At 48.2% G+C, this 27,132-nt stretch overlaps 9 protein-coding genes across 10 annotated transcripts; 6 read left to right on the forward strand and 3 right to left on the reverse strand.

The window, feature by feature from the left end:
- Positions 1–465: 465 nt before the first annotated feature.
- Positions 466–3,168, reverse strand: E1B28_007374 (uncharacterized protein). Of its 2 annotated transcripts, XM_043152105.1 has the most exons (16): positions 2,851–3,168; positions 2,760–2,797; positions 2,639–2,698; positions 2,478–2,583; positions 2,404–2,427; positions 2,254–2,351; positions 2,090–2,195; positions 1,969–2,041; positions 1,675–1,904; positions 1,557–1,623; positions 1,469–1,500; positions 1,239–1,405; positions 1,011–1,177; positions 846–950; positions 737–784; positions 466–680 (listed from the first exon to the last, which is right to left on the reverse strand). In XM_043152105.1, exons 1-16 carry the CDS (start codon positions 2,966–2,968, stop codon positions 497–499), a joined length of 1,623 nt encoding a protein of 540 aa, XP_043010191.1. In that variant the 5' UTR covers positions 2,969–3,168; the 3' UTR covers positions 466–496. The 2 variants fall into 2 exon arrangements, with proteins under 2 accessions (XP_043010191.1, XP_043010192.1); XM_043152106.1 differs by lacking the exons at positions 2,639–2,698; positions 2,760–2,797; positions 2,851–3,168 and having other exon boundaries at positions 2,404–2,478.
- A 42-nt stretch (positions 3,169–3,210) lies between these two features.
- Positions 3,211–4,886, forward strand: E1B28_007375 (uncharacterized protein; the record flags this gene model as incomplete). Its single annotated transcript, XM_043152107.1, has 2 exons — positions 3,211–3,262; positions 3,312–4,886. The coding sequence occupies exons 1-2, from the start codon at positions 3,239–3,241 to the stop codon at positions 4,884–4,886; spliced, it is 1,599 nt and encodes a 532-aa protein (XP_043010193.1). The 5' UTR covers positions 3,211–3,238.
- Positions 4,887–6,561: 1,675 nt separating this feature from the next.
- On the forward strand, positions 6,562–8,229 carry HCS1 (ATP-dependent 5'-3' DNA helicase hcs1; the record flags this gene model as incomplete). The annotated part of the gene is made up of 5 exons (XM_043152108.1): positions 6,562–6,657; positions 6,712–6,838; positions 6,902–7,258; positions 7,326–8,041; positions 8,095–8,229. 5 exons carry the CDS (start codon positions 6,562–6,564, stop codon positions 8,227–8,229), a joined length of 1,431 nt encoding a protein of 476 aa, XP_043010194.1.
- A 310-nt stretch (positions 8,230–8,539) lies between these two features.
- Positions 8,540–10,199, forward strand: E1B28_007377 (uncharacterized protein). Its single transcript, XM_043152109.1, has 5 exons — positions 8,540–8,963; positions 9,024–9,179; positions 9,238–9,481; positions 9,531–9,671; positions 9,743–10,199. Exons 1-5 carry the CDS (start codon positions 8,819–8,821, stop codon positions 10,011–10,013), a joined length of 957 nt encoding a protein of 318 aa, XP_043010195.1. The 5' UTR covers positions 8,540–8,818; the 3' UTR covers positions 10,014–10,199.
- Positions 10,200–10,699: 500 nt separating this feature from the next.
- Positions 10,700–11,722, forward strand: E1B28_007378 (uncharacterized protein). The gene is made up of 3 exons (XM_043152110.1): positions 10,700–11,062; positions 11,117–11,372; positions 11,430–11,722. The coding sequence occupies exons 1-3, from the start codon at positions 10,792–10,794 to the stop codon at positions 11,584–11,586; spliced, it is 684 nt and encodes a 227-aa protein (XP_043010196.1). The 5' UTR covers positions 10,700–10,791; the 3' UTR covers positions 11,587–11,722.
- Positions 11,723–11,766: 44 nt separating this feature from the next.
- E1B28_007379 (uncharacterized protein) lies at positions 11,767–13,339 on the forward strand. Its single transcript, XM_043152111.1, has one exon. The coding sequence runs from the start codon at positions 11,828–11,830 to the stop codon at positions 13,031–13,033; it is 1,206 nt and encodes a 401-aa protein (XP_043010197.1). The 5' UTR covers positions 11,767–11,827; the 3' UTR covers positions 13,034–13,339.
- Positions 13,340–13,428: 89 nt separating this feature from the next.
- E1B28_007380 (uncharacterized protein) lies at positions 13,429–16,627 on the forward strand. The gene is made up of 10 exons (XM_043152112.1): positions 13,429–14,247; positions 14,301–14,373; positions 14,429–14,541; positions 14,593–14,768; positions 14,830–14,907; positions 14,961–15,066; positions 15,123–15,189; positions 15,239–15,312; positions 15,369–16,347; positions 16,417–16,627. Exons 1-9 carry the CDS (start codon positions 13,442–13,444, stop codon positions 16,345–16,347), a joined length of 2,472 nt encoding a protein of 823 aa, XP_043010198.1. The 5' UTR covers positions 13,429–13,441; the 3' UTR covers positions 16,417–16,627.
- Positions 16,422–17,611, reverse strand: E1B28_007381 (uncharacterized protein; the record flags this gene model as incomplete). Its single annotated transcript, XM_043152113.1, has 3 exons — positions 16,422–16,925; positions 16,977–17,347; positions 17,404–17,611. 3 exons carry the CDS (start codon positions 17,609–17,611, stop codon positions 16,422–16,424), a joined length of 1,083 nt encoding a protein of 360 aa, XP_043010199.1.
- Positions 17,612–17,812: 201 nt separating this feature from the next.
- On the reverse strand, positions 17,813–26,953 carry E1B28_007382 (uncharacterized protein; the record flags this gene model as incomplete). The annotated part of the gene is made up of 27 exons (XM_043152114.1): positions 17,813–18,038; positions 18,101–18,176; positions 18,235–19,085; positions 19,132–19,409; positions 19,462–19,702; positions 19,753–19,895; positions 19,955–20,028; positions 20,076–20,337; positions 20,393–21,037; positions 21,091–22,287; positions 22,342–22,374; positions 22,430–22,548; positions 22,599–22,752; positions 22,807–23,021; positions 23,079–23,273; positions 23,330–23,450; positions 23,506–23,864; positions 23,915–24,095; positions 24,144–24,271; positions 24,334–24,641; positions 24,701–24,887; positions 24,942–25,628; positions 25,688–25,799; positions 25,859–26,092; positions 26,155–26,371; positions 26,443–26,680; positions 26,740–26,953. 27 exons carry the CDS (start codon positions 26,951–26,953, stop codon positions 17,813–17,815), a joined length of 7,695 nt encoding a protein of 2,564 aa, XP_043010200.1.
- Between the last annotated feature and the right edge of the window lie 179 nt (positions 26,954–27,132).

A 27,132-nucleotide genomic window follows, 5' to 3' on the forward strand; every position in this document is an offset into this window, starting at 1 on the left:
TCATTGTCTCCTGGAATGACTCCCCGGATATATATGAGAGCGGGGTGGTCCCCCTCAGACTGCCCCTCCATGGAAACGGACGAAAAGGCTTTGGAGTGTCGACGCTTAGGCCTGTAACCGACCTCTCTGTAACAATGACACGTATGTACAAACACATGGCTTGTCATCGTCACAAAGGAGAACGGTTACCGGTCTAGACGACGCTCACAAGGAGCTCCAATCCTCCAATCGCGCCTCCGACAGCAATAACTCCGGTATTGTCCCTGGACACGCGGCGATGGGACCTCCGCCAGGGAAAACATGCGATTTTCGGGCCGACCAGGTCTCCCGCTCTCAAGATCTCATCAGCGAACTTGCTCCCAGAGATCTCACGGGTCCAATCCGTGATTTGCAAAGTGTACGCAGTGAGGAGTATGAGAACATCAATCGTTTTCATTTTCTCCATCACACGAAAGGAATAGGAAACTCGAAACCATCCTGCATTCTTTACTGGTTACTACCGGTCTGACATTTTAGTACATCTCACCCTCAATGGACATTGTGCCCCTTTCGACAGTTCACCTTCCAGAGTTGGAACGACCACCCTGGAGTACTCCTTCCGTATGTTTTCACACTCCGGCGTCAACGTGAATTCAAAGTTGCTGATCAACTCGACTAGGAACGCCTGAAGCTCGAGGACACTGCAGCCTATATCGTCAATGACCGGGCGCCCTTAAAACAAAGGTGCAGAACGTACGCAAATCTCCACCCAAGGCAGGACTGAACACCTGTAGAGAAGGTTAAACTGCATGAGGACATTCGGGTTGATCAGTGTAATGTACGTCGTAGAGGGAATGAATACTCACAGGTTGGCATACATGCCTATCGATGGTCCCTTATTTGCTTTAGATTTGTCGAGCCATCGCTCAGGTTTGAATACATGTGCATCTTCGCCAAATATTACTTTACTCCTGGAGATTTCCGCGACGTTCAAACACACGGTTCCACCAAAACAAACGGACCAAATTCACCTGTTAAAAGCTGGGACGGAAACGAAAACCTTCTGTCCTTTTCTCACAGGAATTTGATCGATTTGCTTTCCGTCTTCGGTTTTGATAGGTTGACTGAGAGGAATACAGTCATTTTCCATGGCCATCTTGAGGATATGAATGAGTACTGGGTGATAGCGTAAAGATTCCTGGTTAGGGTTCATGTCAGAAAGTTTTCATGAAGAGAACTTGGTGGCGTATTATACACACTTTTACGACCGCGATCAAATAAGGGAGATTATCAAAATCCTCGGCAGTGAATTCAGTTCTTCCTTCACGAGCAAGTTCGCGTTCCTTAGCATGAATTTCCTGACGTAGTTTCGTTTGAATCTCGGGTTGTCTGCATAGTTCGAGCAATGTCCAACTAAGAGAGTTTGCTATGCAAGTGTCATCATCAATCTCGAGTGTATGTGCATACTGTAGAGGGGTTGATTGCTTACCCGTTGATTCAAGACCACCAAGGAACAATATTCTGGAAGCAGTCGTGGTAAAGAGGCGCGACATGGTCCGTGAAACACAAATCCTTACAGTATTTGTGCCACAAGCTCTTTCTCGCTGAGTCTATTTCGCGCGGTTTCTAACATGTTTGCTTTAACTGATACCAGTCAGTGCACAATGTACATCTGGACGAGAATATAAAACCCACCCAAAAGAGAAATAAGGTCTTTATTTCCTTCAAGCTCAGCAAGGTCTTCTGATTTCGCTAAAATCATGCGACGAGCCACATCTGTCGCCATATCGCGTGTAGTCCGACCGCGGGCTATTTTGGCATTTGGCGTATACTCTAACATCCACGACACGACCTTGAGAGGAAGATATTCGTATAAAGCGTTCTCGATAATCATCCCATCTGTGGGGGCGGCATACATGTCGGTACTGCAGAAAGTGGATAGAACTGTCAGGGATGGTGAATTCCAGGATGATCTCAGTGATGAATTACAGTAGGTTCTTATACGCCCTTGATAAGTCGCTATCTTGGTTTTCGATTGCCCCGAAGTCATAGCCGAAAGCGCCTACGGCAGAGTAAGTATCAGAGGTGAGGAGAGCAAAAACGTGGTTACCGTGGCCAAGTGCATCGAAGGTGGCACGTGAAGCCCAGGTGGGTACATTGAGGACCTCAGACTGGTCCTCGGAGACAGAGAGTATGTCTTTCCACTTCTTGGTGATCTATGAGGCGTACTTTCTGTGAGTGAGTTAAAAAATCCGGGACAGAGTAGAGACTAACGGAAGCCGCTGCCTCAAAAAACACCGGCACCAACGCTTTCAACTGTGAACCTCCGAACGCAGGTGTCATTATTTTCCGATGCCGCTTGTGGTCATCGCCTGCCATATAGATCAGAAATAGACGGTTACAGCAACGCAGTGAGCGACCAACCTTCCACATAGAGAAGACTGGGACCTGTTAACAACTGTGAGTACTGACGAATTGGCATGGAAGAACTAACTCACCAGCTAAAACCAGAGAGCGTGCGCGCCTTTCTACGCAGTTTCCCCATTTATACCCTTGCGAAATATGTTTGATTGCTTTGGGGTCCGATATTAGAAGTCGATCCTCCTAATAATCCAATCAGAAATGGCAGCGGCAATGGGCAGAAGGAAAACATTGTCACTCCAAACGGTGCCTTGAATCTGACCACATCGCCAAACTCAGATTGCCACTTTAGGTCGGCCTGCACAGTGGCGAAGTCTTAGTAAAGGCCGAACCTATCCAGACAAGAAAGGATGTCACACCTCGGCTGCTTGCGCGCGGAGCAGCTCCCCAAAATTTCCTGTGGCCATTGTGGTCAACTATGGTTGTGTCATGACGATAGAACCCCCCAACCTATCAAAAACGAAGGACTCTTTGGGCCTCGAATATAAGCAAACGAAGACTTTCTAGACCGGCGATAGAGGAAAAGGGTCAAGGCAAGAGTCGATATGAAAACCAAGATGGAGTTCATGACTTGAGGATGGATATCATGAGGTGGTATCCTTGGACTTTGGAATTATACCCGTCGTCAACCTTCCCACCATCATTTTCCCCGGCTTGCCGCACAGAAGTACAGTTAGTAGACCTGAGTTGCATTTAAGGCGAGCCTGAAAGAATATGTACTTGAGGCTTTCAATCGAGTATTGTATACTGTAGTGGCAGGGTGAATTGTGGTACTTAGCAGGCGGGCGGAAGACATGCCGTTGGTTTCCCACACTACGCGCCGAAACTTGCACCATCCATGTTCATGCATATGGCGACATTGGTAAGTCATCCAATACTTGTTCTCAATACAATCTCACAAGTTCCATTAGGATTGCACAAAGTCTGGTTGGGAATCTCTCACGTTCACATTCCCTCCCGAAATCAGTCCCATCAGATCCAAAATCCTCCATTTCTTGTCGCTGCACCCAGGCAATTATATTGCATCTCACGATGAGCGTCCTATCATCGAAAGCCACCTATGCCAGGCCCGGATAGAACTTGCAGCATATGAAGGGGAGAGGCAGAGAGTACTTTCTCTTCTCGAAGAACTGCAGGCCCGACGAAACTCATTGTTTCAATCTGCAACGCAACTGAGTGGCATGGTCAAGCCCGCAGTTCGGAGACTACCTGTGGAGCTCCTGATGAGCGTCTTCCGCATTTACTTCGAAACATCTATGCAGGATCCTGGACAGAAAACACATCCCGCGCTCATTCTAGGTCAGGTCTGCTCGAAATGGCGGGCGGTCACCCACACGTGTCCTGCGTTGTGGTCTCGTATACACAGCGATATATATCCTTGCGCTCTTGATTCTGAGGAAGCGCTTCGTTTCACTCGGTTCTGTATGAAAAGATCCGGGAGAGCGCCGCTTCAGGTCTCATTCAATGATACCGCCTGCAAATTCAAGCCTGTCTATCACGAAGTGCTCACGCAGAGCCATCGGTGGAAGGAAGTTATAATTGATCGCCTTCCGTTCTCTTCCGGAACCTTTCCCAATGATCTACCTGCACTCAAAACCTTAGCCCTCGCTATATCCCAGTCCGGGAGATCAATGACATTTCCGGACATAATCTCTACGCCTTCTTTGCGCGAGCTCAAATTAACTTACGAAAATCTTGGCTTGGGGCTAAGGGTCGATACCAGATCATTACTGTATCTCAACGTGGATGGTCCATATGTTGACTGCGCCTGCCTTTTTGAAATTCTCAAACGAAGCCCGTCACTTACTTCTCTCCAGCTGAATGGGTTATCCTTGACCAACTGGCCGACTGAACTCAGGGAACCAGATCCCATATCATTAACCTCTTTGCACATGGACCTTAGTTTGAGAGGACACCACGCTGAAACGGATTTGCGCACCATCTTTACCAACACCGCCACCCCTTCGTTAAAAAATCTCTTTATCGGCAGTCGATATGGACCCGTTGAAGTCGACATTCAAACCTCACAGATATTTCACCGGTTTCTTACCACACCTGGCCCACCCCTGCTTACCTTTCTCACTCTACACAATATCTATTTCGAGAATTTGCGGGAGTTGTTTGATTCGCTGACGAGTCTCTCCAAAACGCTAAGCAGGCTGAGCCTCGTCAAGTGCAACACCCGGGACGAATTATGGGACGAGTTTCTCCAACTCATGACGTTTTCCTCCGATTTTATGGATAACTCGTTCTTGAGCAACTTGTACGAGTTGGAGCTAGACTATTATCATTTGTGGACCAAAGCCACTGAATCTCATCTTCTTGAGATGGTGGAATCGAGGTGGAGTGTCCAAATTCCGGCAGTGAAGAGGCTTAAGCAGCTTCAGATTCTGTGTCAGAGTGGATACGATCGATGCAGGATTGTCGGACCTCTGGAAACGTTCACGAAAGAAGGGCTTATACTGGGGGTATGCTATCATTCGTAATTGGATATGGTCTCAAATGATAGTAACATGGGCTTGACGTGGTAATTGGTCACTCGATCTATTCCCTTCCAATTAAATTTTTTGTATGATGAATGTGGTGAGGCGCGCCAAATACTAGCAGTTCCCGAATGCTGTCGTCCAAAATACCGCTGATGCGGTATCAAGTAGCTGATTGCGCGCTTGAGACCAGTGAACAGTCAGAGCAGTTGAGACTTGAGTGAGGTGAAACACCACTCCATACTCCACGTTACATTGGACAAGCGTACGAAGATTTGTATGACTGATCACCAAACGAAATTCTGACTCGACTCCTTTCAATTCTTTGAGCCTGAAGCTTCGCGTTAGCGCATTACAGAATAATTGACCTATGGGGGGAAGTAGACACGAGTACCAATCCTAAAAACCTCCCTCAAGTTCGGTATTACGTCTTATTTGAGCTGGAGACCACGTTTAGGGGCATCTTCCATCTCGCTTGGGATGAGAACAGAGTCGAACGGCGGGAGAAACCATCCAGAACGAGGAAGGGCTTCTCCGGTTCTTCGGAATGTTGGGTTTTGTAGAGAGGGACGGACCACATTATGATCCAGTGACTGGCGCGGACCAGCTAGTACAAGGGGATGGAGACGATGGACGGGGAATCGAGGAGCACTACCAGAAGTGTGCTGAACACACTTTGAAGGACTTTGTGACGACCAGAGGCGGAGGAAGAATCCCGTTGGTCATGAATCTCCGTGGATGGCGCGTTTTCGCGAGGAAGAAGGTACCGTGGATGCTATGCTGGATGGAGCATCCTGACACCATGCATCGCCGCATCCTTGACAAAGTGAACCCAACAGCCAAGTGATGGGTAAATGAACTCGTCTAGATCTACTTATCTGAAAGTATTTTGGAGTTGATGTCGTTCTGATTTTCTCAAGCCTCTCAACCACGTCTGCGGCCGCCCTAAGCTTTCCAGTTGACTGACAGAATGTTTACGTTTTAGCCACAAATATCGCTAAAGAAACTCACCGGTATGGGAGAGTGCGGTCATTGTTCCGAATTCGAATCACAGGGAGCCGTCATGAACGGTGGAATCTGGTACCGCCCAGTACTGCCCGTCTTGATGAACAACGATGATCGAGCAACCTTAGTCACCATCTATCGAGTGGCTTGCAGTCTGATTTGAGGTTCAGGATTGTTACGAGGGATGAAGACGATTACTTTCTGGGACGTTAGGAACCCGAAGTTGGGTGACCCATACTAATAGGGAATGTCAGCACGAGGAGTGTTGAACGATCTGCAGCAGAAACTCCCAATCCACGTGTGCATAGCACACGCCGCACAGGTCGCTGATCATCAAACGGAAAATCTTATCTAAAGTAGCCGACGGTGTTACATGCCTTGATTCTTGTCACCAATATACACTTATTATTTTGTTCGCTATGTCGGAAGAAAAGAGCACAGACTACAGAAAACAAGGCGAAGAGTAAGAGACAGCGGACACGTAAAAAAAAGTGAAACATTAATGGCGCAAGGTTGAATTGGTACATGAGCCAACAAACAAGATCGTACCATACACGCAATTTTTTTACATTATCCATCTCCGGAATCCCCTCGCTAGCTAGAGCTATATAAAAGACCCTTGCGTCGGGTCACAATATTTCACACCTCCCTCCATATCTCTTACAACCCCATCATGACCGTGCCCATGTCCTCTTCCCACAACATTGCAGAGCTCCCTCGTCCTAAGGATGTCGGTATCCTTGGAATCGAAGTCTACTTCCCTCGTCGTGTTCGTTGCATTCAAGTTGCTTTGCATCGTGTCAACTAATCCTCCTTGGTGTAGTGCATCTCTGAAGCAGACCTCGAGGAATTCGATGGCGTTTCAAAAGGAAAATATACCATCGGTCTTGGTCAGGAATACATGGCATGGCCTGATGACCGCGAAGACATCAACTCGTTCTCTCTGAACGGTACGCATCCCCAACTTCCTGCTTTCACAAGGTGTCTGACGTTTTTATTTTTTATTTTCGTAGCCGTTTCTGGTCTGCTTCAAAAATATAACGTTGACCCCAAATCAATTGGTCGCATCGATGTTGGAACTGAGACTATCATTGACAAGTCCAAGTCTGTCAAAACCACCCTCATGAGCTTGTTCGCAGAATCAGGCAATTTCGACATTGAGGGTATTGACTCCAAAAATGCTTGCTATGGTTCCACAGCTGCGCTTTTCAATGCCACCAACTGGATTGAGTCCAGCTCCTGGGACGGAAGGAACGCGATCGTTGTTGCAGCTGATATTGCAGTGTATGCTGAGGGTGCCGCAAGACCTGCAGGTGGTGCTGGTGCTGTTGCATTGCTCATAGGCCCCAATGCACCGGTTGTGTTTGAGCGTGAGTCCGCTTGTTATCATTTTTCCGAAGTTGATCAATCCCTGATGTCACCTATTTTTGTCTACAGCGCTTCATGGAACTTACATGGCCGATACATACGACTTCTACAAACCCAATCTTTCCTCCGAATACCCTGAAGTCGACGGGCCAGTCTCAGTTGTCACCTACACTGGTGCTCTTGACCATGCTTACTCCGCCTACCGGGAGAAGTTTGCGAGGGCTCTCAAGAGGTCAGGGCTTACCAACGGACATTCACCAGCAGATCCCAAAGGCCACTTTTCCCTCGACTCTGTCGACTATGCTCTCTTCCACAGTCCATACGGCAAGCAAACTGCCAAAGGTCATGCACGACTACTTTTTAACGACTTCCTCTCCAATCCTGACGCCCCCGCCTTTGTCAACATTGGAAATGCCGATGCATATTGTAATATGACTCAGGCCGTTTCTCTCAAAGACAAGAACGTCGAGAAAGATTTCATTGCTGCTGGTAAAGCGTGCTTCGCTCAGAAGGTCGAACCTGGTATGGCCTGCTCGAAGAGACTCGGTAACATGTACACTGCAAGTTTGTACGGTTGCCTGGCCTCACTCCTGAGCACAGTCGAACCCGCGAAGCTCAAAGACAAGCGTATCAGTTTTTACGCTTTCGGTAGTGGTTGCGCTGCCAGCTTCTTCACCATGAAGGTCAATGGCGACACTTCGGAGATGAGGGAGAAGATGGATCTAGTGAACAGACTGGCATCTATGAAGGTAGTCCCTTGCGAGGACTTCGTCCATGCTCTCCATGTAAGTCTCTCGGTTTCTGGATTTTAGCCTTCGGCTGACCAGTCGGTTCACAGCTTCGTGAAAAGAACCATAATTCAAAGGATTACGTCCCCGAAGGCTCGATCAATAACATCTGGCCCGGAGCTTATTACCTCGAGAGCGTTGACAGCAAGTTCAGACGAAAATACGCCAAAGCTCCGCTTGCATGAGGTATGAAACCGCAGTATCTGGATTAGAAATTTTCTAGACGTATATCCCACCATGTATTATAATCATTGTAAGTATATAGATATACATAATACCCAAAAATCTGCTTTACATGACTATTTCCAAAGAACGATTGAGAGGCTTAGCATGGGATCGGCTGCCGTCCTGACCTCTCCTTCATAACATTCACTCCAAATGAAGATCAACCAACCGGATTCGAAACATCCACGGATTACAACTGGGCAAGGGCATTCCAAGCTGCAATCATTTGCAAATACTCGACCATTCTTACAACAAGAACGTGAAAAAAACCTCCTCTTTTCGACTCATCGCTAAATGTACTTACCATGTGCTGGTTGTCACTTTAGATTGACGTGATTTTTCCATCCAACTCGCACCTTGAGAATGCTTTTTCCGCATTGAAGAAATCGAGATATGCAAAGGGCGAAGTTTCGCTCGTGAAACTCGCCAGGCAAGCTGCACAACCTGGAGGCTTTGTGAAGACGTTGGGATATTCGAGGTAGATGTCTCTGCTTCTCCTTTCATTGATGATTGCTGATACAGATTTGGAGTGATATTTTATTCCTCAGTATGCCCGATGAAGATGTGTGGTGCATCGACAATCGAGGCGTACTGACCTTGTCGGTTTCTGGGGATACATATCAAACACTAGGCCTCGTGGGGAAACGGGTGTCATTTGGGAAAGGAAAGGCGAAGGAGGGGGACGGGAGGCACGGTGAGTGTCTTATTGTCAACCTACGTTACTTACATTGATGAAACTCTATCCTGTGGGTAGTTATTACTCTTCCGCTGCAACCCCATACGGAATCGGAAAAAAACAGGGAAAGGAGGAACAATTCACTGAAGAGGTTGGAGGAGAGAAGACGGCGTCAACAAGCCTTGTCGAAAGATGGTTCAGTGTGGAGAGTTCTGTGTTCGTCAGCCGAAGAAGGTCTGTGGAATGGACTCGCGATCATCGTTCGTACTGATAAAATCCTCATTCAAAATAGAAAAGTTCTCAAAGTTCATCGACGAACAATTCAACGAAAGCGAAGTCATTCTTAAGGATATAAATTGCGAAACCTTTCACCAGGAAAACGTGAAGATACCAATAGTACAAATAGTGGAGAGACCAAAGCCACAATCTTTGGAGTTAGATGGACAGTCCCGAATGGAAGATCAGATGGAAGATCATGAAGAATCGATTGAGCAGCTACTCGAGTGGATTGGGATGGCTGGTCTGAATTCACAGAGGTAACGGTCCGTTGAAGAATTCCTGGTACATTCTCATTCGAAATGAAAGGTTACAAGCAAACGATCGCGTCGATCCTTTCGTCGCGGTATATGAAGCGCCATCTCCCAATACAATTGGTGCTCTGACGCATTTTAAGTGGACTGGCCTACTTTCACCTGCCTTCGTCCAATCCGTGATCGACTGCGTAATGTACGTCCGCCTCGTTGAATCTTTTTCAAACTATCAGCCTCAGACTTACCCCTTCTCGGTTGATCTCTCAGGAAGCAACTCCATTCTCAGGCCTCAGGTTCCAGGGATCCCCAATTCGTGTCTATCGTTGGCCATGCCTGCACTTGGAGTCCCGTGTGCTACATACCACCATCACTACTGGACTCGCCAGAATGCACGCCCATACGCGATCCGAGCAAAGATGAAGAGGATACTTGGTGTTTGGTCGTTACCTCGGGTTCCAGTGCAAGGCAGAGAAGAGAAGAACCTGGATGCTGGCTACTGGCAGAGAGTGCAGGAAAACATGATAAGCGATGGGGCTGAACCTAGCTCGCGTAACTGTGGCGGTCTTTCTTGCGTCCTCAACGCCACAGTTCTTACTTCTCCTTATATATGTATGCATTTGCCACATACAGAAACACTTGGCCCCGTACGATGATTATACGTAGCTATAGGTGAGACCCGTGCAGTGATTGAATATTGAATGCTTTGAATTCTAATCGTACAAGCTATATTTAGGTCGAGCTCCTAAGTACATGCGCTCTAACGCCCTCTAAGTCCAAGGATCCCACAGACATGTCACCGGCCTTTCAAACGATAGCCTTGATCATGTCATGGGCGACCCGCTGTTAGCTATTACTTTAACCCCGGAATATTGTAGTCTAAGTAGCGAGTTATGCAGGACACAGAATTTGGGTAATGATCAACAGTCCGCTCGACCGATTCTCGCATGTTGCAACATGTGCATGTACTATCAAGGTATATCGATTCCTTGTGGGGAAACCATTAAAGCTGCCTTGCACAAGCTGAAGAGACGACAGTTGCATCAACTTGTCGGCGCAACTTTGAAACCTGAGGCCTGATGGTTCCATTGACTGTCAATTATCTGCTGCCAGAACACGGGGATCCTGCGAACACAGTACAGGGAGTCATCAAAATAAGCATACACAGCTCATGGTCGACGTGTCCAATATAAACATTGCAGGGACTTCAGGAACATAACCGGGAGAAGAACCGCCGGATGTGAATTTCAATCTGAAGAAAAACGATAGCTTTCCCTGAGCTTGGGACAACCTTTTCCTTGCTGCACTTCACAAGCGTCATGCGGTTCCACCACACCATTTTCTTCGTTTCACTCCTCTCTATATGGTCTTTGACATTTGCTGCTGACCTTCAACAAGCTTTCATCGACGATGAAGAGGGAGACTCTTTGACACGGACGAAACCGACCTACATAGGTGGTTGGGGGGGTGTCATATGTTCGACATGTCTCTTGAAGCCTGACACGACAAAGGCGTACAAGGGTACCTGGCATGATACCACCCACTTTGCGAGTAGCAATAGCTCCAGCGGAATTAATTTCGAATTCACCGGTATGTTCTAGGGCTCACTACCAAGTAGTCTCTCTTGATCAGAACCATGACCAGGTGTATCTCTCGAGGTGTTCTGTATCCTCCCACCGAATAATGTGGAAGCAACCATCAACTATAGTCTGTCTTTCAATTTGGACGGAAAGGAAGTTGGCATGCCTTTCGTTAGAACCCCGGAGAACTTGACGACAGAGTATCAGTACAATGTGTCTGTGGTCAACCTAGAGAACTTGACGAATACGGAGCACAACTTTACACTGGCGTTGGACAACACGGTGGATTCTGTCGCCCTCTTCGATTATGCGGTTTATCAGTGAGTTCTCAGCTTTGTTGATGGCCGAGTTTTGTCGGAAAGTGATGCCGTCTGGAGGTTCGAGAGTTCCGCAACCGGAACCGCTGGGGGCCAACCCACGTCGGTGACACAGCCAGCACAAACGGGTAGCAATGGGGCAATGACGGATTTCCGATTCGGGTTCGGCGAAAAGCTGCTTGGAACGGCGTTAACGATGATTATATTGAGCTGGTGAGCGTTTTAGGGAACATCGGGAGCCCACGCGGGATTCTACAATAAATAATCTGTGGGATTTGCCTGCGTCGTGGAATGATGGAAGGCTATGTACTGTGGTGACACAAACGAATATATTGAGCTTTATTTGTCACGCTTTGTACACCCCGTTGCGATTTGTTGAACGCGTCGGACAAATATCATCGGCTTCTTTAAACTCAACCACCACCATCTTTTTCTCCTCACTCTCTGAAAACACAAAAATGGGCCGTGCTCTGTTCTCCCAAGCCTACGCTGCACCAGTCATCCACGAAGACAATGCTTATGCCGCCGAAAATCCCCTAGAGAAAGCCGGATACGATAGATGGAGCATCACCAACCCCTTCGACCCAGATTCAGACGAATTCTTTTCAAATGCACAGACAGAGCGCTTTCTGGAACCAGATGAATTGACAGAACAACAGGTCCTAATTTCCTCGTCTGTTCCGCCCTCCGATACCGATCCAGATTTACTACCTCCCAATGCTGGCTCACCAGTCACGAACTGGGTTGCTGTCGGTCCCAATATGTGGGCCAGGACTGTGAGAAGAACTAATTCTCTCCCTTCGCCACCACCAGTACCTTCTCAGATGGACCTGTTGGAATCAGCGAGTTCATCAGGGACCACCACTCCTAGGTCGGCTTCACCCCAGACCCCTGATCCAGTCTATTCGCCAACTCTTCCGGGGTTTGTCCCGACAGAAGAACTTTTGGCAAGGTTGCCACCACCTGCCACCACCACCACAATTACTGCAGCTACCCCATCGCTCACAGGTACCTCTCCACGTCGAAGACGTCCAACCAATCCTCAAGGAGAATCGCTTTCTCCTCCACTCAGCGTATCCCCGAGGTTATACACTTGGTCGCGAAGTCGTCCAGAGGAAGATGAGCTGCAGTCAACCACCTTACGTCGTATTCGACCGCGTATTGATTCAGGTTCCACTTCCGCCACCCCCTCCATGCGTTCCGTTCGTCGATCTCGCACTCGATCGCTGGGTCCAGTCCACCAACATCCCGAGTCACTGATGCCGGGTGCTGGGTCGTGGCACGAACGGTCTTCATACCAACGTCTTTCTTCGGTGAACGCCGACACTGGTCATTCCTCAACGAACCGAGACGAGAGTGGTGGTAGTGCCAACAGCCGCATCTCTCGTCTTCTGTCAGGGATAGAGGATGATAATGCAGTGGCTTTGGTACGAAGGCTATTGGAACGGAGTGACCGCACAAGGGAATATGCGAGGGATAGGGTAGGCGATTTGGATAACCACATTGAAAGACTGGCCAGAGAGAGAGAAAGGATCTTGTCTGCTCATTTGCAGGATATGGTAGCCCGAGAGGACTTGCTGAGAAGGAGTGCGGATACAGCACTCGAGGAGGAGACAGAGCCGTTCATTCCTGAACCAGACGGCCTTCGCTTCGTAGCTCTGTAATGTCCGGCGTCGGGATGTGCAGCTAAAATGGTTCGGCATTGAACCTCATTCTTGTTGGAAAACTAGACACTCCTTTTTGATTTATTACTTTTTTATTTCTTTGTCGTCAAACATGCGAGACCTTCTCTCCCTTCTTAATGGATCCACACAAAAATATCCCGCACCCTCTTATGCATACCCTCGTCATCGGTTACAACGGCATATACTTTCATTTTATGCTACCATATCTGTTTTTCGTTACGGATCAGTTGTATTAGGTATGGTGTATCAATAGATTTTTTTTCAGAGCGTGTTGCTGCCTTGGCACAACATCATTATTGCGCATCGGAAAACGTGTTAACAGAATTGCGGGGCGATAAACACGTGGCCGGACATATCTCTTCTTACCCATTGCCCGCCAGTATCGAAATGAACAGTGGCTCAGTATCACCGAATCCGTGGCGAGACGAAGAGTCACCTAGCAAACCTCAAGTTCTTCGTGTGCCTTCTTTGGACGTTACGGCAACAGCTTCCGACGGTGCTACTAAACGATCGCAAGAGAAACCTCACACGATTCAGTACACACCCGAACAAGATATTTTGGTTGAGTTTGATCCATTAGCAAGTCAAGAAGAAACGGACGCACGGAAAGCTTGGGAGAATTCGGAAGGACGTCCGCTGCTACCGCCTCCAGTTCCATCAAAGGATGACGATGAAAGGGAGGTGAATGATACGGGTAAAACAAAAGAAACTTCGCAGGATGCGCCGGGAGGTTCCTTACCTTCTCAGCAGGGAATAGTCCATCCATCTCCTTTGTCGTCGCAGCAGTCTGTAGCGAACGAATTGACATCGACTAGCGCTTTCCCATCATTGGCTGCACTCGCTCGATCGTTCTCTATCCCCTCTTTACCTCGACCTACGAGACCCGTGTCTTTAGACGCTGCAAAGTCGGTTCCATCACCAAATACGTTATCGAGATTTGCCGAGCAACAAGGTGACGCGTCGACGGCCACAGGCGCAACGGACTCGGAGAACAAGAAGCAGAAACAAAAGGAAAGCGGTGCAGATGACGGAGGGGAAAGTAGAGCAGAAGAAGGGGAAAGTTCACGCCAACAATTCAGCGGTACCACTGCTCGTGGCGATGACACGAACGGAGATCCACCTTTTGATTTTCAAAAGTTCCTTGACCAGATGAAAACGCGAAGTGCGGAGCCTGTGGCTAGATACCTCAATTCGTGGGTGTCCCTTACTATTATCTTCCTTTGAGGCGCCTTTATACTATGCCCAGGTTTTTGGGCAACTTTGCCAAAAGGACGTTCACGACGCATGATCAGATCAAGGTTATCGGCGACTTTTTGAGTGTATGTTGTGAACCTACTCCATCATACCAATTGCTCAGTCCCAGTCCCATTGTAGTTCATTGCCAAACACATGCGCGAATGCGACATATGGCGGATCGCGTCCGACGCGGAGTTTGACAATGCCATGGAAGGCATGGAGAAGTTGATTATGAATCAGTTGTATCAGTTGTGAGTACTTCAGTAGTTTTGGGAGAAGAGAAATTGCTCACGATTGAACAGCACCTTCACACCCGCTATCGCACAAGGTTCTTCCAGACGACAAATCACCACCGACGATCTAGAAAGGGATCGTGTCCTTCAACAACGAATAGCGCTGTTTGGTTGGCTGGAGGAGAAACATCTAGATATTCCTGAAGGAGAGGGGAGCAAAGGTTTCTTGATGTTTGCGGAGCAAGGTGAGTGAGGTGCGGGTCTTCTTTTGTTTATATCGTTAATTCCAAGGCGCAAAACAAAAAGAATTGCTCAAGATCAATCACTACAAGGCCCCACGGGACAAACTGATATGTATACTCAATTGCTGCAAGGTTATATTTGGTCTGCTTTGGGCTCTTTTTCTTGTACTGACTGCTTTCTGACCTAATTTCCAGGTTTGATACGACATTTACGGAAAGAAGAAGGTGCCGATTCATTTGTGCCGATCCTGATATTCGTCGTCCTTAAAGCGAACCCTGAAAATTTGTTATCGAATGTCGAGTAAGTTGCATTCGTGTAGCTTGTTCACCTTTGGTCGTTCAGCGTCTGTCACACAGATACATCAACCGATTCAGAAATCCTGAAAAATTGCTGAGTGAAGCAGGGTATTACTTGTCTAGTCTGGCAAGTCAGGAGCAACATCATATCACTCTCGCTAACCGACCGCGTACAGATGGGTGCCGTAGCCTTCATAGAGACAATGGATCACACGTCGCTGTCATCTATAACTCAGGAAGAGTTCGAAAGGTAAGTAAACAGTCTTAAATTCTGAAATGTAACCACTCATACTAATCGCCCATTAGAAATGTTGAAGACGCAATACAGAATCTACCCCCCTCCTCGCCATACCCATCAGTCAACTCTCCGCCACGAGGCTCATCGCTCTCGAGCTCGTCCTCGTCCTCTTCCCATGCTGGAGAAGAGTCCGCTCAACCCCTCTCACTTCCAGCACCACCGCCACCGCCAGGTCAGCCCAGTCCTGCGCAAATGATAAGTGAGGATGCACGAAAGCTCTTGCAGAAGACAGGCGACACGATAAGTAAACCTCTGAATGCCATCAGTCGAATATTCAACGAGGCACTTGACACATTGGAGTCAACCACGTCCAACAATCCCTCAGGAAGGGCAACGCCAACACAGGGTAACTCTGGTGGACGATTCGCTTCGTACCTACCAGGGCCATTCGCGCCATTTGAGCTGGGTAAGGAAGGGAAAGGAGAAGGAGGGGGCGGTTTCCCGATACCTTGGAATCACCCTGATGAAGTGAAGAGACACGTCCAGAGTGTTTCTTTACCGGTGTCGAGAACTGCGTCGCCTGGAGTACCGCAGACGCCTGCGAATGCAGAAGGATTACCGCCTCCTCCCATTCAAACACCGTATAAGCAGAGAGTGAGACGGGTCCCATCACCATCAGGGTCCGGTTCGTGGCCGGGGAGTCCTACATCACCAGGGTATTCAGTAGCAGAAACACCTTCACGACCTGCTAAAGGTCACGGTGCGACTGGTCCATATACCAATTCTCCGTTAACGATAGGACCCTCGCAGCCGTATCTCGGGCATGGGGAAGGAATATCGAGAACACCGACACCTTCGTTAGATTTGGCAGGGATGCAGGCTGAGATTGACGCTGCCCATGAGCAGGCTGCTGTTGCGGCAAGAGAAACGCTGACTCAGATTTTCCCTAGTATGGACAAGGAGATTTTGGAGTTGGTCTTGGAAGCTAATAACGGGGATGTCGGGAAGAGCATTGACCGTTTACTGGAGATGAGTGCGGGCGACTAGGTGATGGATGTTGTAACTACCATAACTACATGAGACTAAAATTCTTTCTACATACATCACACTCAACAGGAATGCTAATACATTATCTCACTAGCGTTGCCGAGGATTATATTGTCAATCAACCTAGTCGAATCTACGTATAGAGCCCCGCTCAGAATCACTGGCCGTTCCCTCGAATTTCGAGTCTCCTCTGCCCCCAACTCATCAAATTCGTTCGCATCGTTCATCTGTATGTAGTCCAGCTTCAACTTGACATCTAGACCCTGTACTTGCACTTCATTTTTCTTTTGATTTATTATATTGACGGCACGTTGAATGCATGCAGCTTTGTTTATACCAAGATCCCAAGCTTCTTGCGCGACAGTTAAGGCAGAGAAGAGTAACGGAGCGACCTGTTGACCCGCCGGAGAAAGATATGTGTTTCGTGAAGAGAGTGCGAGTCCGGAAGACTGATCGCGGACTGTTGGGACAATGTGGAGATTTCGAGGTGTTGGATGGGAGAGGAGAAGATCCGATGCGAGACGGCGAAGTAAAATAGCTTGTTGAAGGTCCTTCTGCCCGAAATACGCATGAGTTGGCTAATAACCCTTGAGCAAAGGCGTATTTGAAAACGCTTGGAATTTACTCACCTCTACCGCATTGAATAATTTAGTTACGACTGTTGCAACCCCTCTGAAGAACGTAGGTCTACTTTTGCCCTCCATTTGCTCGCCATACCCCTTCACTTCGACGAAAGTCCCTTTTTGGTCCGCAACAGTTTGGCTGATACCGGACGGGTACATTTCTTCTACTGATGGAAGGAATATCGTTGAAGCTTTTCTAATTTGAGGTGCATTTTCGGCAGTTTGGGTGGGAACTGTGTAGCTCTGTTGAAACAGAAGCTCGATGTCCCTAGGCAGTGTTCGGGGATAAGTTGCAAGGTCTTCGTGTGGGGCAAATTGAGCTGGATTGACAAATATAGAGAGCACTGTGAGGTCGTTTTCCGCGAGAGATCGACGAACTACGCAAACTTGAGTACTTGCCCAAGCCCAAGTCCCAATTTTCTCTGTCGCTCACCTAGAGTCAGATGCCCGTCATGAAGTGCACCCATCGTGGGCACAAAACCGACTGTTTTCTTCGCGTCTAACGCTGAACGTCGCCATTCTCTGTACGAGTCAACTGTCGTGAAGATCGGTATCGGGGAAGGTGGTAACGAGGTTGACATGAATCTTCTTGGCACAATTCTATGGCCACGACGATGGAAAATCTGAAGAAAGCTCATCATATGGCCCCAGCTAAACCTGATTCATGTAAACCTAGATAAGATTGTTTATTACCATTAAGCGAAGTTAGGAATGGGCGTTCGACAGCTGGCTGATGACAGAACAGATAATCAGACAAGTAATGCCGAGGATACTTAAAGAGGTCTACAGCAGTTCAATTTTTGTGCGTGGTAGTGCTCATTTGTACAATCTGTGTAACACCCCTATATCAAATTGCGTAACAGGTCTCTTGCCTCTCTAGCAGGCCTTCCTATATCGGGTCTATCGCTAGCAGCGCTTTCTTGCACCTTTTTTGCAATGCTCGACATCAGTCCAAGCTTGTCGAGAATATTTTCACCTCTTTCAGGCGCATCTGACCATGTTTCGATCACTCTGAGAAGAACATGAGATGACATGACGCTGGGCGAAGTACCGGCCACGAGATAGGTTCTATCACAAAAAAGGTTAGCGCGCGAGGTAGGGATACAAAAAGGAGAAAGCGGGGCACCCACTCTATCACTGGTCTCAGCAATTCAGGAAAGGTGGAGAGAGAAACAAACAGTGCAGCTACAGATGGGGCATATGATTCTGATGAAAAAGTTCCTGTAATCAATTTTGCGGTCCCGAAGGTAGGAGAAGATCGTACCATCGTAGCTCTTGTCTCTGAAGGCTTCGGCGACAAGTTCAACACAAGCCTCTCTAGCCTTGTCCCCTACATTTGTGCCCGCACCTTCTACAACCTTGGAAAGAGCCAATGTCAAACTAGCAGCAATGGAGTCGTCTGCGGCCTTGACACCACTGATCAGCTCCGTCACCACTGGATCCACTCTTGGCTGATTACGCATTAAGACACCGAGAGCTGCAGCCGCTTTATTCCTAACATTAATCGAAGCAGGGTCGCTCGCACTCTTCATGAACGTTCTCTGCAGCTGGGGGAAAAATGGTTTAACAAACTGCGGGATCCTCTCCAGCATACTCATCAAAGCGCTTAATATACCAGTCTTGACAGCGGGAGGATATGTTGTTGCTTGGGTCGCAACACGAATAAGAGGACCGGTGAATGGCACAACGAAGGGTTTGAATGAATCTGGGGACGTCCTTTCGGCGAGGTCTCCGATAGCGTACGCTGCAGCCTCGCGTTGTTCATTGCTGCCTGTCGTAAGACCAGCAATGATAATGGGAACAGTAGGTGCAATGCCTTTGGGAAGACTGAATCCTGGAACATCGACGTGTTGACCCGGGATACCAGTTGATTCGATGGTGCGGCGGAGTGGGACGACGAGAGGTTCAAGTTCGTCTTTGGGAACGGATTTGACAAAGGTGTCGAGAGCACGTTGAGCACCAGTGTGTACTTCGGTATTGGTATCTTCCATTGAGGAGATTAGTTGTCGTATCCAGTCGACTCGGTAAAGAGACGAGTCCATCTCCGACTCTTCACAGAACAGGCCGAAAAAGTCGAATGCACTGACACGACGCTGGGGAGAATCATGTTTTGTCCTAGGCGATGTAAGCATATTAAGTGGATGCAGGCCGAAGAACTCACCATCCGAGGAGAGTCATCATCAAAGTGTTAAGACCCTCGGAATCATTGATTGAACCCAACAGGGCGCGTAAAGCCTCGTCCACCGCAGCTTTCAGTTCTTCATCCTCGTTCTCTTCTTCGACGACCTTGACAAGAGAATTCAAGATAACCGTAAGACGCTTGCTCAGAGCATCACCAGCTACCGCTACAAGTGCCGCCAATGCGCGAGCATTGAACACAGTCATTGGAATGGCCGTCAAGGTAGGTATGAGAACAGGGAAGACAGTGGAAGCCCGGACCTAAACAAGGAACGATCAGGACTTAACAGGACTTATGCACAAAGCGACATACACTCATTACTTCTCTCAAAGCCTCCAGAGCAGTCCCCGAACCTTTTCCGGGCTGACGAAGGGCTTCCAAAAGAGTAGGTATAGTCTGATCGATGGCTTTAGCACCAATATATTCTTGTAGGATATCGAATGCCTTTGCTGCGGCGGAGCGAACATTTGCCTCGTCGTCCACAAGGCAAATCCGGACCATCGAAATAATTTCGTCTTCGTGATCTTCTCTTTGTGTATCTGTTGTGTTCTCCCTGTACAAAAAGTAAGTGCCAGATCCACGAGAACCAGCGATTGAACCTACATGATTTCACACAAGGCCAAACATACACCCTCTCGTGATCTTGAAACTGTCGACGAGACTTTGGAGCGAAGGATAGGCATAATTTCCCCAACAATACGTTCACCGAATTTACGACAGAGTTCTGAAATCGTTCTTCCGGCGGTCTGCAAACCACGCCGTTTCAGTTGTGTAGAGTATTTGCACCAAAGTGTTGAGGACATACCTCCGATTGCTCGAATTCTTCGCTGGGTATCAGGGATATAATCTGATTGACAAGCTCGGGAAGAATCTCGCGAACTTAAAGAGACGTTAGCCGGTGTGAGAGGCGTCAAATTTGTACGTGCCTGTTCGAGGAGTATTGCTAACCAATGCCTTCCAAATTTGGATTGACGCTTGACGAACATTAGCAACACCGTCTTGCCTGATCAAATAGAGGTACGCCAATAGACGGTCACGGCGCTCTACACCAAGCACCTCAGTGAGTGCACGACGAGAGGATTCTGCGGTCGCAGCTTCAGCTTCCTCCGCTTCATCCACATCGGATGGTTTCCCGGATATTCCAGATACTTTGAACATAAGCTCTCCAACAAGGGTGATAGAAGCATGCTGTCGTAACAGAAACCATCTCAATCTCATAAAAAACCTGAAAATGAAGACCTACCCTAATACGCCATCCTGAATTGAACATGCCTTGTTCCAGTTCTGGCAATAACAAGTCAATTGCTTTGTTAGAATAGTTTGTAATAACCATTCGCCCAGCTCTCATAGCGGCATCACGTACGTACTCCTCGGTATCTGAAAGACCGTTGAGAATGGGGGCAATAATCTTCGGGAGGTGCGGTTGGAATCGGGTGCCGAACGTCGATGGTAAGAAGACAAGGAGTGACATGAACCCTTCGCGGACAGTGGCACGAGGCGATTGAGCATTGACAATAATGTCAGGGAGCAGACCTTCAAGACGCTCCATTCCGAGCCCAGATAGGACTTCGCTCAAACCTTGAGCTGCTCCTTGTCGATCTACACCTGATGTATCAGTTTTGAGGATGCGGAGGAGTCCGGGGACGAGATCTGGGAAGTTGACTTCTCCGAGGCGTTCCACGAGGGTCCCGAGAGCTTTGGCAGCCGTTGCCCGGGCTTCTGGTACCGGGTCAACCAGAACAACATGTACCAGGGGTAAAAGCTGCGAAAGGTAGGGAATGAAGTCTTTTGAGTCTGTTAGAGACGCCAAATTTCCGAGAATTTGAGCAGCTTTCTTCTTGGTTTCAGCTCCTCGCTCTCTCAACCCACGATCGACAATAGGAATGACCTAGTAAATTTGCAATTAGTATGAGTGATTACGTTTGATCGACAGTTGCATACTAATGCTAAAGAAGAATGATCGATATAGTGCATGAAAGAGGTCTTCAACAGTCCAGAAAGAGCATTTGGTGTCTTGGCTGGGTCGACCAACGCCTTCAACAACACAGGAACAAGCGACTGGATCTCTGGATTGCTGATAACTTCACCAAATTGCTTCAAGCTCTTGTTCGCTGCAGTGCGGACCTGAGCATGCGAGTCCGTTAGGACGCCAGTCAACCGGGGGATAACGATAGGGAGAGAGACAGAGAGCTGTCGGGGAGAACAATATGCCATCATTCCTAATAATTCAATGGATCCCTTTTTAGACCGCCACTGTTTCTCGTCCAGGCCAGATAGAAGTGAGGGTAAGATGAGCTTGACTCCGTATGCCGATAGGCGACTCATGATCACTCTAGCAGCATCTTGAGTAGCCTCCCGGACATCCGTAGATGAATCTCCGAAGGAGGAAAGAAGCAGAGGCAGGACATAGACAATGTAGGGCTCGAATGAACGACCAAGTGTACTCGACATAGTTTCGAAGGCAAACATGGCACCCTGTCGGGGCTCATACCGCTTCTTTTCCTCGGTGGCTTCTCTCAGACGCCTGATCGTGTTGAATTCCTTCATTCCGGCAATCCCCGTTCCACGGAGAACGCCGGCCAGTCCATAAGCACCTCCACGCCGTGTACCGTATTTCGGAGAGTTCAGCAAGTCATCGAACAAGCTGTCAACAAGCGACGCGACCTTTGGCCTCATGACCTTGACCAAAGGTGAGAGGCACTCAGAAACCGCAATCTGAACTTGTTCGGATGGCGTCTTGAGGGCATGTACCAAACGATCGACGATCGACGATATACGAGTGTCTGAAGGGTCAAGATGGCGTGCTACTCTTCCAAGGAAGATGACAACTGCCTCCTTTATCTGATCAGCGGCCTCGGTAGCAGGACTCGGTTTGCTGAGATGCTCTTCGAACATCGCCACGAGCGAAGCGATACAGGAGGCACCATGAAGGTCGATAATGGTGGTACCAGCGGAAAGCATAGTTCTACGGACTTGAGAGTCACGATCACCGAGAGCTTCATCTTCGATGAGGAATCGGAAGAAGAGTGGCACCTCGGATTCTGTAAAGTGGGGAGCTAAAGATTCAAAGGTTGCGGCCGTTGCAGCACGCGCCTGCCATGGATCGGAACGTTCTAAGCTCTGTGCAATTACCATACCCTTGAACACCATTAGAAAGGCACATATAAAGGAGAAAACCTCGAGCAGACATACATATTCGTCGTATTCTGGTGCAAGGATTTTAGCCTGGAAGGTGTCAGCACCGCGATCACGTGGAAAAAACAAAGATGATGGATGTCACCTTATCTCTGTAATATTCTCGCAAAGCGGTAATCGTATCTTTGAGACTCTGCGGCCAAGTTTCGACAGCCTCTCCAATAGCAGCAGCATCACTGGAGCGAACATAGAGATTGTCGTGTTCTAAGCGTCATGAGTTGATAGTTGGGGAAGGTTTATAAGAAGACGCATACCCAGGAACTTCAACAACTGGTCAAGGAAGGATTGAGGTACATCTAAGACATTGTCTTCCCATATGTGACGGGCCAACCGTGCGTTCTGTTCGTCTTCGTCATGACAAGCAATCCATAATTCTGGCGACCAATCGAGGTCCGTTAAGTCGAAAGGCTACGGAATGGGATGTCAAAATGTTTACCAAATAACTGAAACGAGAATACAGACCTGTAAGGTCTGAAGGCAGGAGTTCCGGACATATACCTCCTGGTGAAGAGTACCTTGTAGAAGAGTGTCGATTTCCTCCCTTAACGCCGAGCCTCGGATGGCTTCCCCTAATTCGATCAAGGAGGAGGACGCTTCTTTGCTTAGCTTAGGTTGAAGGCGAATAAGGTGGATGAGAAGGCGGATCGTGTACACGCGGGGGAAACTAAGATCGGAGACTACGTGAGAGCAATTGTGAAGGGTCCCGTTTGTTTTCCAACTTCAAAAACACGTACATTCTCCACAGTGAAATCTGACGATGTCCTGGGCCAATGTTAATTGTTCCAGTATTTCTTCGGGGTCTTCCGTAGGGACGCCTCCTTCTAGAACCACATGATGAAGGAGAGGAAATATGTAGGAGAAGGTTGATGAGTCGAAGGGTGCATGCTCCGACACATAACGAACACGGTGCAAGACACGAAGAACGAGCTCTGACCAGATAAAAAAGAAATTAGCCGGAGCTATAAGGACCAGTGACCCTACATACGGCTGAGAGGTTCCGCTCGTAACTCCTCCGGAATGACGTTTGGTCGAAGGCATCGAAGCACAGATATTCCAATCCACTTGCGGAAGGTATCTAGACGTTCTGAGCAACATTTTGCGAGTTCCTTGTAGGTTGAAGGTGAGAATCTCAGAGAATCAAAGATCTGCATAGACACCTACAAGATATATCTCCAATGCTGTAGGTCCAGAAAGAAGGGACCCCTTTCCCAGTGCGCCGTCCAAGAGTAAGCCGACGACAGTCGAAATGTACGTGCGAAATTCCGGAACTGATGCGTTTATAACACACCTCACGAAATGGAGTCCGCGGTCTAACCTCGACTTGATTAATGCCACTCGCTTTCGAATCTCTGCTTCTTTCGTGAGTTGAGCGTTCACAGCCGATAGCTGTTGTTTCGTAAGCGTGGCTGTGGTTGCAGCCTTTTTGTTTGCCAGGGATCTCCTAATATCTGCCTCCCATTGAGCGATCTCGGCGCCCTTTCCCTTACGTGGTTGAGCATCATCTTTCGTCCTAGACAAAACTAATCAAACTTTCAGCGGGTACCAACTTCACTTCCGAAAGTACACGTACCATCCACGTAGGTTGTTCCTTCTGGCGTAGACCAAACTCCGAACTCAAACTCCGTTAGAGAGTTGATGGCATCTTGGTTGATGTCCTGTTTTAACTGGTCCATGACGCGAGGGAGAACAACATCGGATGCTACGAAGGCCAGTGTCGTGATACTTCGATAGGCTGCATCTGAGAACCCCGCCTAAGACAGGTCAATCGTATACTGTGAATGAAGACTTAATAAACATACCGGTGCATCCGGAGAAGAAGAGTCAAGGATGAGTTGGATCAATTTATCCAAATTTCTTTCGACCAACTCTCGAGGGTCGCAGGATGCTTTCTGGCTTATATCGATCCATGTCTGCCGAGAATCTCCACCTGAAAATAGAGGGATCTGCATCTGAAACCGAAATCGTTTGCGTGAACTGAAGTGTACTCACAAACCCGTTGATGGTGACCAATGATTAATGTCTCAACTACAACGTTCTCTCGTGTCTCGATGTCAATCTCAAGATTGGAGGGCACAGAACTAAGGAGAAAGCTGGACATCCGGGCATTTTGTGTTGACAGGTTCTCGCTAGTTGTTGACGAACGTGCCAGGAAGCCTTTCACTGCATCGTGGATCATTTTGTTGACCAGCTGTGGGTGTAAAACGGTGGTTGCTTCCAGAACATGGAGAGTACTTCGTCTGACTTCTGATGATACACCATTGACTGCGAGATGTAGGAAAACTAATCCCAGCTGCATCCTATGCCAGACTTATCGTGAGAAAGAAACCAGAATAGTATAAATCTGATAAAGCGTCACCTCAAAGTTTCGTTTTGTTGCAGTTCCTTCTTGAAAAAAAGTAATGCAGCATCAGCAGCTCTCAACAACCACCTCTCTTCTTCCGCATCGATGATTTTCTGATAAACCTTTTCCCACACCAAGAAAGACGGTTTGCTTGAACCGGTCCCCACCGACTGCACTACCGCATTCTTCGAGACCACATCACCTAATAGTATACGCTAAGAATCCGCTCTAGAGATAAAACAACAAGATTTCGCACCAAACATTCCAGGTCTTGAGAATGGCCCTAATAGGATCGCGAGTGCTACGTAAGCCTCTAAGGGCCCGGAAGTAACATTAGACGACACATTTTTCAAATTAGCCTCGAAATAAGGTAACACCGCCTTCCCAAAGTCCAAAGCGGCCTTGGAGATCTTTTCATCCCCTTGAGTTTGTGAGTCCCATATCGCACCGCCAGCAAGAACAGAGAACGCCCTCTTCATGTGAGGCTTCAAGTTACCCATCTCCTTTGCTACCAATGCGACTACATCTTTCGGGACTGGAATATCGCTCTTGAGGAGGTGCCCCATGTGGGGTGCTAGGGATTTCGCGATGACAGCTACGGCTCCTTCGTGGGTTTCTTTAGATAACAAGGGAGTTGCAGTCTCCAAAACAGACAGAGAAAGTTCGTTCGACGGAGGTATACTGGCGACCATTGCAAACAAGGCAATCCTATGATCCGGGCCTGTCGTCTTGCCGGTTTTTGGAAGGGCTAGTATCTCGGTGACGGCAAGACGAAGACTGTTCTCCGTGTTGTCCTTCGCAACGAGGGTATGAAATAAGGAAATCGAGCTTGCACGAATGACAGGATTGCTAGACTTGGAGCAGTTGACTGCTTGTGAGACAACACGTTTAAAGATGTCGTCATCTATTCGATGATTGTAGAATTTGAAGAAGTGAGTTAACACTAAAAAAATGGGGATTAAATATGTGCCCGACCACGCCATAGAACTCGAAAAGACGAACCATCAAGCGAGTATTCTGGGGCTCGAAGAAGGGCCTTCTCCGCAGTCGGTAGCACCGCAGTCAAGAGATCGTCTTCAACGAAATATACATGTATCGGGTCACTCAGAGCACTCTGATCAATACATCATTAAGTACGATATCGAGTACGAACGTCACCCCGGAACCACTTACCAGAACGTGCGGAGGTACAGACATTTTCGACGCGAGGACAGAGCTCGTGTACAATGACACGAGCTCCTTTTTCAGATGAACGGGAAGACGTTCCAGAGGTGCTATTTCGATGGTTTTCAGTCGTATCAGCACACTGACAGAAACACCTATCAGTGGGATGAAACGAAGAGGGAACTCTCCGGCCTTTGAAAGGGATAATAGGGTAGAGATAATTGTGAGCACATTATCACCGGCCTACAAACGGTACCTGTAGTTAGGACACGCATGAATGCTGGGAGATCGGGGATTCATCTCACCGATCGGAGAGCACGGCGGACAACCACTAGACCACCGTTTTTTAGAGAGGGTTTCGCCTGCTGAGAGCTGGATAACATGTCTAATAGCGTCGCCATAGACGAAAGCATCGAGTTCCACGACTGAGATTCCGCGAAAGTGGGATTGGTCTCGACACATACGGTGAATAACCCGCAGCACCAACTGAGCAAAACATAGAGGTTGGAGGGTGCATAGGAGCTATGATAGAGGCAATCGATTAGTTTTCAGTCAGTGATTCGGACAGAGAGGTGCAGACGTTGACTTCGCACCTAGATGACCCACGATTGACAAGTTGAGAGACCTCGTTTGAAAGCCAACCTAAGATCTGCTCTGCCACTCCCATTTTTTGATCATCTTTTGCACCGTTTTCGGTTCCACGTAGTTCATCCCTCCGAGCCATCTCCATTCCGACTGCCTCAACTGCTGCTCGCGATGGCGAATCTGCATAACGTGGATATGTAAGAGTCAAGAGTTTGAATACATCTAGTATTTGCTCCAAGTTCAAGTCTGCGAGTGCATAAAAAATCGTTATTTTCTCCGCAGGGCAGGAATCGCAAATATCGTACCTCCGTGCTTCGCCAACGGAAACAATTCCTCCTTCAAGAATCTGCTTCTTACACTCGTTCTGCTCTCCAACAATACATTCCTCGCAAACTCCATCGACTTTTCCCAATCCTGCGAAACGCGATCCCTTTGCCAAACGTATCCTGAAATAGGTTCACCATTTTCTTGCTCTGCCCCGGCCGATGAAAGCCAGGATTCGATAGCCGATTTACTCATAGGTCCACTGGCGTCACCAATCCGGGACTTGATCTTCGCGAATGTGATTTTGGCAGGCAGCGCGTCGGTAAAGCCAAATCCGTGTCTGAAGATTGTTTATTGGCGCTAAACTCGAGCAATCACCGAGAGATGTGGTCGGTCCCGCGTTGTGCGCTCTCCGTTGTAGAGTGCTAGACACA

The sequence above is a fragment of the Marasmius oreades genome, chromosome 4, assembly GCF_018924745.1.
Source record: "Marasmius oreades isolate 03SP1 chromosome 4, whole genome shotgun sequence".
Classification (NCBI taxonomy): Eukaryota; Fungi; Basidiomycota; class Agaricomycetes; order Agaricales; family Marasmiaceae; genus Marasmius; species Marasmius oreades.